Source organism: Callospermophilus lateralis, chromosome 7 (assembly GCF_048772815.1).
Source record: "Callospermophilus lateralis isolate mCalLat2 chromosome 7, mCalLat2.hap1, whole genome shotgun sequence".
NCBI classification, from domain to species: domain Eukaryota; kingdom Metazoa; phylum Chordata; class Mammalia; order Rodentia; family Sciuridae; genus Callospermophilus; species Callospermophilus lateralis.
Window position 1 is genome coordinate 69,892,455 of NC_135311.1, and position 12,471 is coordinate 69,904,925.

General features: G+C 37.5%; 1 protein-coding gene across 1 annotated transcript in view; it reads right to left on the reverse strand.

The window, feature by feature from the left end:
* Positions 1-8,725: 8,725 nt before the first annotated feature.
* The window catches only part of LOC143405201 (guanylate-binding protein 5-like), a 30,857-nt gene continuing 27,111 nt past the window's right edge, over positions 8,726-12,471 (reverse strand). Inside the window, exons 9-10 of the mRNA XM_076863575.1 lie at positions 11,511-11,692; positions 8,726-10,107 (exon numbers count right to left, since the gene is read on the reverse strand). Coding sequence (XP_076719690.1) covers positions 9,988-10,107; positions 11,511-11,692 — 302 coding nt within the window. The 3' untranslated portion in view covers positions 8,726-9,987. The remainder of the gene's footprint in view (positions 10,108-11,510; positions 11,693-12,471) is intronic.

Sequence of the window (12,471 nt, forward strand, 5' to 3'; positions counted from 1 at the left end):
AATGACAAGAGACTCCCAATTAATCCTCAAGAACAAGACATACTCTTCCTTCCTTTAATCATGTATAATCTCTTCACATAAATTATTGGCAGTTAAGCTTGCCAATAAAGCAATCTCATTCATTGTCTGCTGGATGGTCCAATGATAAGTTTTATATAATATGAGAGATTTGCATGACAGCTGTAGTTTTAGATGTAATGGAGCCTTACTGCATCTTACTTCGGAGAAATACCTCTTAACTCCACCCTTAGAACTATCCTTCTAGTCCAGCAGAAACACAGGATGTAGGTACTGGATCATAAATTCATAAATGAGTCAATGAAGAACATTTTTATTTGATTCCTTAGTGTTCAGGCCTATATATTCTAGCAAGCATGCAATGGCTGTTACTTCATCAACTATATACTGGATCTTGAATGCCAATGAACAATCTCAACAGTGTTTCTTATTATATCACCAAATGGACATTGCACTGTTTTATTAAGCTAGCAATATCTCGGTGATGTATAAGAAGTAGTGGATCCTATAACTACATTCACATTGTTGTTCCTCTTTTTTGTAAAATCAGAAACGTGTCTGAGATGACATGTAGCAGAGTCACATAACAGTAGACCAGACACTGTGAATCCTTAAACAGGGTTTTCCCATAATTCTCTAAGTAGAGGAGGGTAACACATAACCAGAATTCATATCAATTCCAGTTACAAAGTTGCTACCATCTTCAGGGTGCAAAGGAACCTGAATGGTCATCTTACTATCTAATGGAGGGCTGATCTCTAAGAAGAAAGGAATCATGTAGAAGCATCTGTTTCAATCTTTGTTGCCTTCAGGCCAACATTTAATATCTGGTGAGATTAAGAGGGAGACCAGGCTGGTGGATTCATGCAAAGATTCAATCATCAAACATAGCTATCTTGTCCACTTTGTACAAACAGTTTGTAAGTGAGAACAAAGGCTGAATCAAATTTAAGATAACTCCCTGATGGTTCAGTCTCTCTCTAAGGTGTATACTCCTTGGTTTACATTGACCTAACAGATAGACATCTACATATTAAAAACCCGCACTCCTGTGACTCACCTCCTGGTCATTCACTTGTGTTCCTTGTAAGCCAAGAACAACCAGAGAAACCATTCACACTGCTTAAGACTTTCTGTAGAGCCTTACTTCAGTTTACTCTTTCTTGGTACAAAATTGATGAACAGTTGAACTGCTTAAAATCTATTCATAGACAATAAACCTAAAGGTAGGTGTCTTTAGGGTCCATCTCTAGCTGCCAAAACTATATATTTTCCATTTTATTTCAGTAAATAGAAAAATCGAAACACTGAAATTAGAACTGTCAGACAACATCATACCCTGACATTGGTGGTTTTCCTGTGTTTTGAAAACTTCTTTTACACAATTTCAAATTTCTTTTGGCTCCAGTTTTACTATAATGCCTGTTGCTACCACCATTTCTGCCACTTCTACAGCTGACATTGGGGGATTCTCTCCTGGACTGGTACTTTATGTCTTCACTGCTTCTGTAATGTGGGGTCCCCAAAACTATTCAACTCACAGTCTTACATATGTACAATCGTGTTCTCCCTAGAATTGTAAGGCATTGGTATCCATAAAAATGAGAGCCAATAAAAGTACTTTTGCATTTTGTTTTTTGGAGGTTCTATTCTGAGATACATTGCAGAATGTATTTAAGAGAAAGCTTCAGAGAGAATAGTAGTTATTTACAGTGGTGAGCAAATCAATGACTTGTTTTTGGTCTTCTATCCAGATGTCCTATATTTTTTCCATTGATCATTTTAAAAAAGAAAACTCTTTCACTCAGACCTTTGTCTCAGACTCTGATAATGGGAGAATCCACAGTGTGACCAATGGTGATGGACATCCTTACAAGCGGCTCTATGTGGTGGCAATTTGGATTAGAAACATGGGGACACTATAATTGACATTCACAAATGGCCATGCATCCGTCTATCCCCAACAAGACCACAGACATGAATGAGGTCATCATGATTCAACAGAGTGTCTTTCATTGGAACCCCTTAGAGCAGAAGTGTCACACAACTAAATGTAACCCAAATTTCTGGTCAAAACAAGAATAAAATTATTAACTAGGAAAAAATATTCATTTTTTTAAGTCAATAAGTTTTGGAATAAATTGTAATTTACCTTGGTGGTTTTAAGTTACCCTGGTTACAGTGAGAAATCAGTTATCCCTTCATAGTGGAGCTATGAAGGAATTTATTCGGAACCAAGGACATCAACTGACTTTTCTCAGGTTCACGATGAACTAACAGTAGCAGCAATCACAGTCAAACAAACCAAGGTAAGTAAGAATTCAGGACTTCTTAGGAGATGATTTGTTTCATTTCACAAGGAACATAGAGCACCTTAAATATCCCTGTGGATAAAAAAGCCTACTGTGCAGTGCTATATATGAATGTATTTATCTTTCTAACATTCAGATGGCCTCATGGTGAATAGTATTAAGAAGTGGGAACTTTGGAGAAATGATTAAGTGATAAGTATTCTGACCTCACAAATGGTATTTATTAGTGTTTTATAAAAGATGCTGAAGAAGACAACCAAGACATTTTGCCCTTACACCATGTAGGACACAACAATGATGGCCATGTTGAAGCAGAGAGTGAGACTTTAGGAGACACCAAAACTACCAAGCACCTTGATCTTGGACCCTGCAGTGTCCAGAATGGTGAAAAATAAATTTCTATTATTTATAGATTACCAAGTCTGTGGTATGTTACATCAACAGGAATGGACTAAGGCAAGTGATAAAAGAAGAAGATGAAGAATATAAATTGTGGTCTTAAAACTGTCACTGCAAACAGGATGTGGTTGTCCTCCAATGTGCCTTTGTTAAATTTTGGTGTTGATAAAATTTCCTGTTGATAACCCACGTGTCCCCCCAATCTCCTATGTTAATTCAGGAGACAAAGTAATTAGATTATGAGACTGTAACCTAATCAGTGCATCGATCCATTCAATCAATGATTTGAAAGAACTGAACTGGGTAGTGACTGAAGGCAGGTAGAGTGTGGCACAAGGAAGGATCATGGGGACATGCCTTTGGAGTATATATTTTATTGCTGACGAGCACAGGTTACTCTCTCTGTTTTTTGGCTACATGAAGTGAGCAGGTTTCCTCTGCCATACCCTTCTGCCATGATGCTCTACCTCACTTTTGCAAAAAGCAACAAAATCAGCTGATCATGAACTGACCTCTGAAACCAGAAGCTCAAAATAAACGTTTCCTCCTCTAAGTTGTTCTAGTCAGATATTTTGGTTACAGTGACAACTGTAACTAATATACCTTTTGAAGACTCAATCCTAGACTGGTCCTGCTAGAGGAGCAAGTAGACTGAATTATGTTCTTCATACTCCCACTTTATACTCAGATTATGTTACTGCATTCAATTTCACATGGGCTGGAACAAGCTTCATGCTGGTGAGCAGCCTCCTTCAGGACCATTGTCCTGCCCTGAGGCTTCTCTGATGCTCAGTTTGAATTTCCTATTAGAAAACATTGGCACTCATTCTTGTACAAATTTGAAGATAAGTTTGTGGGACCAGTCTTCATCCAAAGGGATGGAAGCTGATGGATAAATGTTTTCATTTTTTGACTTCTTGAAGGCATAGTTCTGAATAGTTTTTTGTCCAATCTTCAATATATTCCAAAAATGGAGGTGAATGGCTGTAGCCCAAATTGATAACCCATTCTTCTATTGACTTCTCTCTCCTCCCTGTTTCACTTTATCCCTATTCCTACTCCCTGGTATCCTATTTCCAATAAAGTTACCTGTAAGCAGGGCTTTATATCAGGCTCTCCTTTCAGTTAAAACAAAGCTTATAAAACTGGCATTTACTATCTTAGATATCAGAATATCAAGGACAGATAAAGTTTCTCAAAATAAGCTTAGGAGAGTTCTTATTTCTATTCTACTTTCAGCTCCCAGAAGCAATCCAGAAGCATCCATACTGGACACCTATGTGCTTATTTATCTAAAGACAGGTATGTAGGAAGTGACAGCTCTATGTTAAAATGGATCCAAACTCTGAGTATTTTCAGCTCCTTTCCTACTACCTCCCCAGTATATTACCATCCTCCTTAGTTGAGATGGTCATAGGAAACTCCAACAATTCTCTCTGCCTTCATTCTTTCACCCTTCCCTCATTTGAACATCCTGCGGGTTTCTCTTTATACTATAATCTGACACTGTAAATCAAATTTCCCACATTTCCCAATTACTTCCCCAAATTAGTAAATGCCAGTTTTCTAAGCTTTGTTTAAAGTGAAAGGAGAGCCTGATATAAAGCCTTTAAGTCCCTTAAAAATGAAATTTTTAATAAAGCATCCAAACAATAAATGGGAAAAGGAACTGAACAGACACTTCACAAAAGAAGAAATACAATTGATCAACAAATATATGAAAATACATTCAACATCTCTAGCAATTGGAGAACTGCAAATTAAACTCCACTGAGGTTTCATCTCACTCTAGTCAGAATGGCAATTATCAAGAATACAAGTAACAAATGTTGGTAAGGATGTGGGGAAAGGACACACTCATACATTGCTGAAGGGACTGCAAATTGGGGAAAACACTCTGTAATTTAGTATGGAAATTCCTTAGAAAACTTGGAATGGAACCATCGTTTGACCCAGTTATACTACTCCTTGGCCTATACCCACAAAACTTAAAATCAGCTTATTATAGTGACACAGCCACATCGATGTTCACGGCAACTCAACTCACAAGAGCTAAGCTATGGAACCAACATAGGTGCCCTCAACAGATGAATGGATAAAGAAAATGTGGTATATATAAACCATGGAAGGTTACTCCACCTTAAAGAAGAATGGAACTATGGCATTTGCCAGTAAATGAACAGAACTGGAGAATATCATGCTAAGCAAAATAAGCCAATCCCATAGAACCAAAGGCCAAATGTTTTCTCTGATATGCAGATGCTAATTCACAATAAGGGGAGCCTAGGGAAGAATATAGGTACTTTGGATTAGATAGACAGGAGTGAAGAGAGGGAAGTGGGTATGAGGGTAGAAAGGACAGTAAAATGAATGAGACATTGTTACCCTATATATATATATGACTACACAATCAGTGTAACTCTACATCATGTACAACTAGAAGATGAGAATTTATACTCCAATTTCATATACTGTGTCAAAATGCATTCTACTGTGTATAATTAATTACAACAAATTTAAAAATAGGAAAAACAATTTAAATTAAAAATAAAATAAGAGGGCTGGGGATGTGGCTCAGTGGTTAAATGCTCCTGGGTTCAATCCCTGTGCCAAGAAAAAAAAAAAAAAAGCAAATAATTTTTTTTAAAGAGAGAGAGTGAGAGAGAGAGAGAGAGAGAGAGAGAGAGAGAGAGAGAGAGAGAGAGAGAATTTTTTAATATTTATTTTTTCGTTTTCGGCGGACACAACATCTTTGTTTGTATGTGGTGCTGAGGATCCAACCGGGCCGCACGCATGCCAGGCGAGCGCGCTACCGCTTGAGCCACATCCCCAGCCCAAAAATAAAATTTTTCTTTCAAAAATATATGGCATAAATTTATTTTTTTGCGGGTTGGTTTCTTCTAATAATCATCACTCTATATTCGCTACCTTTGCTTCAAGGGCATGTCAGGGTTTTATAGAGATCAGTATTTCCCTTATATCAAGAATTTTAGGGTCAAGTGTAAAAATAATAATCCTGTTTTATCCTTTATAATATGGTATCTCAGTAGCCTATCTTCTACTAGAGGGCAGGAGGCTGTGTGCCCAGTGAGAGATGTAGAGAACAGACTCACTTATTTGAAAAGCTGTATAACAAAATGAAACACAGGAGGACAGTGCCGAACTACTGAAGTTAAAATAGGAGCATTCTGGGCTTGGTGAAGTTTCCAAGAAGCAGTGCTACACATGCCATGAAATTTTTTGGCCTGCAAAATTCAAATGGTCCCAATGGGAAGAGGGTGGTCTCTGAGGAGGGTTTGCAGAGGCACCATAAGAATAGTAGTTCGGAAGTCCTTCAACACTTCAACATTTATTAATATCTTACTTGTAAACTACTAAAATCCAAGAATCATGGCTGTTCTGCTAATCACTGTATCCTTAATGCCTTCACTAGGGTCTACCACACAGTTTAATACATATTTACCAGTGAGTAAGATACTCTCCTAAGCTCATTTTGAAAAACTTGATCTGACCTCAATATTCTGATATCTAATTCTGACGAGGTCTGCTTAGATTTTTTTTTTTTTTAAGTTCTTGTTTTGCTACAAGAGAAGACCAACTCATTTCCCAGAACTGGCCAGTTACACAAATAATTCTTTGTTGCTTTCGGTTTCAATCTGAATTGCATTCCAGGAAAAGCCATTTCAAATAGGCCTTCAATGGATCAAGAGGTCATTTTCCTGGCTGGAAAAACACTTCTGCTAGGTCATTTTAAAACAGAATATCTGAAAGTGTATGCAATGTGGAGGGAGGAAGGGAGAAACACCACACATCAGACTTCCAACATAGCCCTATTTTGCTGCTATTTTATAAGCATGTGGCACTGAGCTTCCAAAAACAGCTTGCAGATCAGGCCCATTGCCAGGGCTATCATAACTTATAATCACATCTGAGTGGCTTTAACTCACATCCATGCAATAAACATGATAACTTAAAAACAAAAACTGTGTCTTGTCACTTTTTTTTTTTTTTTTTTTTGCTGAATAGATTAAAGCTTCCTGTTTTATACCATTCTATGGTTAGAACTATCTTACTTGTCTCTTTCCATATATATCCAGTCTATCTTTCACCACATGGACTTTCATCCTGACCAACCATGCCTGGAACTTGTTTTCCTCATTTCTTTCCTGAACACATTGTACTCATTAAAAATTCTCCATAAGTCTCTTTTCCTCAGGGAAATATTTCTGACCAACTAATCTTAATTGGGTCTCCTTTCTATACTTACTCATAACACCCTGAATTGTTCACTTACAATGCTTAGCAGAAATTGAAATTTTACATTTATTAATATCTTACTTGTAAACTACTAAAACTGAAGAACCATGGCTGTTCTTCTGCTAATCACTGTATCCTCAATACCTTCACCAGGGTTTGGCACACAGTCCAATACATATTTTCCAGTGAGTAAATACAATCATGTTTAAAAATGCCCACTCTCTTTTCAGTAACGTATGAACTTTGCTCTTTGCATCCTCACCTTTCAGCCTTATAGATAAAATAAAGAAATTCTGTTCACAAGCTCAAAACATGAATTCATGGATGTGGGCTCATGTTAATGTTATGTATCTTATCATTGCCATCATCATGAGCATCATCCTATCCTTAGCTTTTGCTTTAAAGATTCCGTAACCCTAAAACAACACCTATATCTCCAAGATAGATAAATTACACAAAGAGCAAGGGGAGCTCAGGGGTTTCACTTAGGCTTCCTTTACAATATTAGTGATTGTACTGGATTCTAGGACTCTAGTCTAATATCAGCTATTTTCTTAATATTATTGTCAATAGAAAATCAAAACAATAACAGGAGACTTCTGGTAACATTTTGAACTGCATCATATGAAAACTTTCTCATCATCATATACTGAGAAAAAAATTCAACGAATTATGGCAAACAAGCTTGCTAGAATTGTCAAAAAAAAAAAAAAAAAAGAATTCTACCATTCTCCCTTTGGGTCCCCAAAGCTCATGTCCTTCTCACATGCAAAATACATTCATCCCATCCCAACATTCCCAAAAGTATTAACACATCCTAGCATCAACTCTAAATCCAAAACATCATCTGAATATCATATAAACCAGGTGGGAGGGAGTAAGATTGCAGGTGTGATTCATCCTGGGTAGAAATTCCTCTCCAACTGTGAATCTGGGAAACCAAATACATGGTTGGTCAGGCATCAGTTCTCTTCCTCTCTCTCTATTATAGCTCTTGCTAGAGACTTAACATGTAATTTTAAAGGACTCCTTCTGCTTTATTGGAGAAATCTTCTGTGGAAATCTCACCAACAAAATCAGATTCATATGGAAGGAGTCAAACTAAATTATCTTATTTCAGACATCAAATGTATATAATAAAATCCAGCAGGAATTCAAAAGTTGTGATACTGGTTGTCTCTAGCAGGGCTGTCATAGGTTGTTAACACACTCCTTTGAGGTTTTGGCAATGGTGAATTTATGTCTAGGGTGTGGTTTTGTAATTTATATTATTTATATGCTTTAGATTTGATGCACTCCTCTGAATGTGCCATATTTCATAATTTTGAAAAACAGGAAGGGGATGTAATTTGTTAAATCTTGCTTTGAAAGGATCAAGAGATTTTGTTGTAACTGATTAAGTTGAGATCAAGAGACATTTCAAAATAGATTTGACTCACAAAAAGGCCCTCTCCTATAGGTTCATAAAAAAAAAAAACCTTGTTTTTAAAAATGTGTTTTATATCTTTACACTTCAAACCTTTTGTTGTTGTTGTTATTAGTGAACGATGTAAAGGCTACTTCTGATTTGATCTTTTTCTAAGTGGCCATGTAGTTGTCTCTTCCTATTTAAAAGTCCATCTTTACCTTCCATTCTTCCTACATAGTCTTTTTATTTCACTTTCTATTCTCTTCCATTGGTGATATGTATATTCAAGAGACATTACCAACATATCAAAATCTCTGGGACACTATGAAGGTACTACTAAGAGGAAAGTTTATTGCATTGAGCTCACTCATTAACAAAATAAAAAGTCAACAAATAAATGACTTAACATCACATCTCAAAGTCCTAGAAAAAAAAACAAATCAACACCAGTAGAAGATAAGAAATAATTAAAATCAGAGCTGAAATCAATGTTATTGAAACAAAGGAACAGCTGAAAAAATTGACCAAACCAAAAGTTGGTTCTTTGAAAAAATAAACAAAATAGATAAGCCATGCTAACAAAAAGAAAAAGAGAAAAATTCAAAATACTAAAATATGTGATGAAAAAGGAAATATCACAATGGCACATCTAAAATACAGAAGATAATTAGAAACTATTTTGAAAATTTATACTCCAATAAAATAGAAAATATCAAAGACATCGACAAATTTGCAGTGGCATATGACCTACTCAAACTGAATTAGGAGGTCATACATGATTTAAACAGATCCATTTTAAGTAATGAAATAGAAAACACCATCAAAAGCCAACCAGTTAAGAAAGCCCAGGACCAGATAGATTCTCAGCCGAGTTCCATGAGATCTTCAAAGAAAAATTAAAGCCAATACTCCTCAAAGGATTGCATGAAATAGAAAAGGAAGGAACCCTTCCAAACTCATTCTATGAGCACCATCAGAACTTGGGCACATTACACATTATTACTTATGATTCCTATTTACAAGCTCTAAAGGATTACAAATATGTAATACAAAAATATTAAGTCACATTTAAGTTGTTACCTATTATAAGTTATGAATTAGTGAGGATTAGAGAAAAGGAAAAAGCTTTTTGTTTAGTCTTTAAGCTTATGACACAATTTCCATAGTAGTATTTCCTTTCATCCTCTAAAGATCTCCATTTCATGTTAACATTGTTTCCTTTGAACTTGGAATTTCTCTATGCAGAAGGCCAACTGAGAGTGCTGATGGTTTGCACCACTGCCCATAGTATAGCAGTCTCCAACCAGGTAAGAACTGTGGATTGTTCCACGGTACCATTGGTGACTCCCTGTGATGGCATCCAGCACATGACCATAAGCAGTAGTGATGCTGAACAGGGTACAGTTCGATTTGACTGATCCCATGTGATAACTTGCAATACCTAGACGCCTGGGTGACTTGCAGTATCTAGAGACAAATTAGAAGACTAGGCAGAAGGCTTTGGGGTTATTTAAATGTTGATTGTCCCAAGTTCTTTAGTTTCTTGTTTCTTTGTGTCTTTAGTGAAAAGAAATAAGGAAGCTTTGATGCACTTTAGAGTATGATACATCGAGCAGCTTGTGGCTCAGACATTGTTCTGTGGATATGCTGGATCTGATCTTGAAACCTTGACATTTCAGCTTGATGCATCAACTTGAGCTTTTCGGCTTCTTCCTACGTGAAAAATAGACACACTAATACTTAGCAAAAAGTAAAGTCCGCTTCATTCTGATTGTCTAAACTATTGATTTGTCCTTATTTCCTTTAATCCACAGGAACAGTAAACATCCCTGAATCTCCCCACTCCATTCACTTACTCCAGCTTACTTCTGAAGTTATGCACACTACTACTCTTCATCTACATCCAGAAACATTGTTTCAGTCCCTGAATATTGCTGTCCCTAGAATTCCATCCTAAGGCTCCCTTCCCATTTATTCTACACAAGTTCTTTGAGTAATCTTAGTCACATCTTGACCTCAATCCTCTTTCCCAACTTTCTTTTTCATTTTTAGAAAAATATTAACTGTGTTTGCAAGAGGAAAAGTTGACACAAAAACAGAATGTCTAGGTGATATGCAGCCAGGAGGCATCTGAGCCTTAGATGAGGACATGTTCCAGGTCACCACACTTTGGAGGGAAAAATACAAGAAAATACTGAGGAGATCAAACACCAGAGTTTGCCCATAATGGCCTTCAGGAGAGAGCTGCAATCTCCCAAATACTCTAGGGCAGTTACTGAAAAACAGGTACCTGCAGCTTCCCCAATAAGCCAGAGGGAAGGTTGGGGTGTTGTCTGTCTCATCAGAGGCTCACATAGGAATTCCCTAAAGGATTTCGGTAGCAGCAACACTGTAGATCCCACTCACTGGAAAGGCACTCAGAAGACTATGAGATAATGGCCTTTAGTTATCTCCTTGGGGCTTCATTTACCACCTATAAACTGGGGACAGAACAGTTCTGCTTCACAGTAAACAGATTACCGTGAGCGATGCATGCAGAGGGCTTTGTACAGTGCATGGGAAATAAGAACTGCTGCTTATTGAGTGATGATAAATTAAAGGACTTGGTGAAATAAGCACTGAGTTCAAGGCAATCAGACCAGATATGATTGATGCAAGGACAAGAGCAAAGACACTGAAATATGAAATTGACATAAAAAAGTATGATCAGAGCAAAGAATTGTCCAGAGTAATTAACAAATTAATAGAAAAAGCTAGTTACTGTGGGACAGAAATAGCATGGTTTATACTTAAAATTCATATTCTTACTCTATGCCAAACACCATTCTAAATGCAAATACTAATGCATTTTATTATGACAATACCCTTAGAAAATATGTGTGACCACCATTTCTATTCTAGACAAGAAGAAAAGGCACAGAGGACATAGATGACTTGCTTAAATAATGCATTTGGTAAAGGTAGAGTTCACATGCACACCCAGCTGTCTGGCTACAAAGTCCCTGCCCTTAGCCACCCTAGTAGTCTGAATCTCCCCCATGGCTACTCTTTCATGGTCTTATCCTTATAGGGAAGGGACAGAAACACAGTCCTGAGATGCAACAATTGATCAATACCCCCAGACGAAGTTCCTGCTCCAACTGTTGCTGTGCCAGACACTTTGCTCTTTCTATCTCTATTTGTCTTAGTTGCTGCTGATGGAGTCTCTCCTTCTCTTCCATCATTTGCCGCATATGCCTACGAATCTCCTCCACACTTTCTGCTTCAGCCTTGGCAGCCTCTGCTTTTGCACGTGCCTCTGAGAGTAAGAAAAAAGAGATAAACCTTCTAGGACAGCTCTGTCCCTCCCTTGGGCCTCCTGTTCTCATTCATTATTGTTCTAACCCATAGAGAAAATTCCCTGCCATTGTTTTTCCTTCCAGATAACCCTCTGCAGCTGATCCATCCATATTCAGATACCACCTGAGGTGATAAGAAGCTTCTTTGTCTGTCTTACTTCAGGTGAATGATCTCAGCTAGGCCAGGACACATGAATTTCAAATTTCTGGACATTTCTTTTTGCATTACTTCTGTTCTCTTCTCACCTTCCATCTCCTTTTCCTTGGCTGTGAGCCTGGTCTGTCTGTAGAACAGCTTTACTCACAGACTCTTTGGACTTTAAATACTTTTGCAGAACTTCCTCAGCCTAGGAACCCCAAAAACATGCAGTTAGAACCTGGCAATGGTGATTGGCAATATGATAAAATCATGATTCCTTTTCCATCAAACATCTTTTCCTGTTAGAAGGCGCTTTGCCTGCACCTGATGGAGATGTCCATCAAGCTTCTCCACAGGTGGGGTCCCAAACCTGGCTGGGTCAATCAGAGCACCCAAGGCCACTTGTTCACAGGAGGAAAAACTCTATGACTTTAATGTTATAAAGGCTGATATGGGTGCTGGCAAAGACACCTGTTCTGTCATCAGGGCTATAAACTTGGGTTAGACTTAGACCCAGCAGTCTCTCTTTGTAGCCATATGGGGTGAGTTTACTTGAAAATAAAGCCAATAGTCAAGAGAATGGAGCACACTAATGAAGTA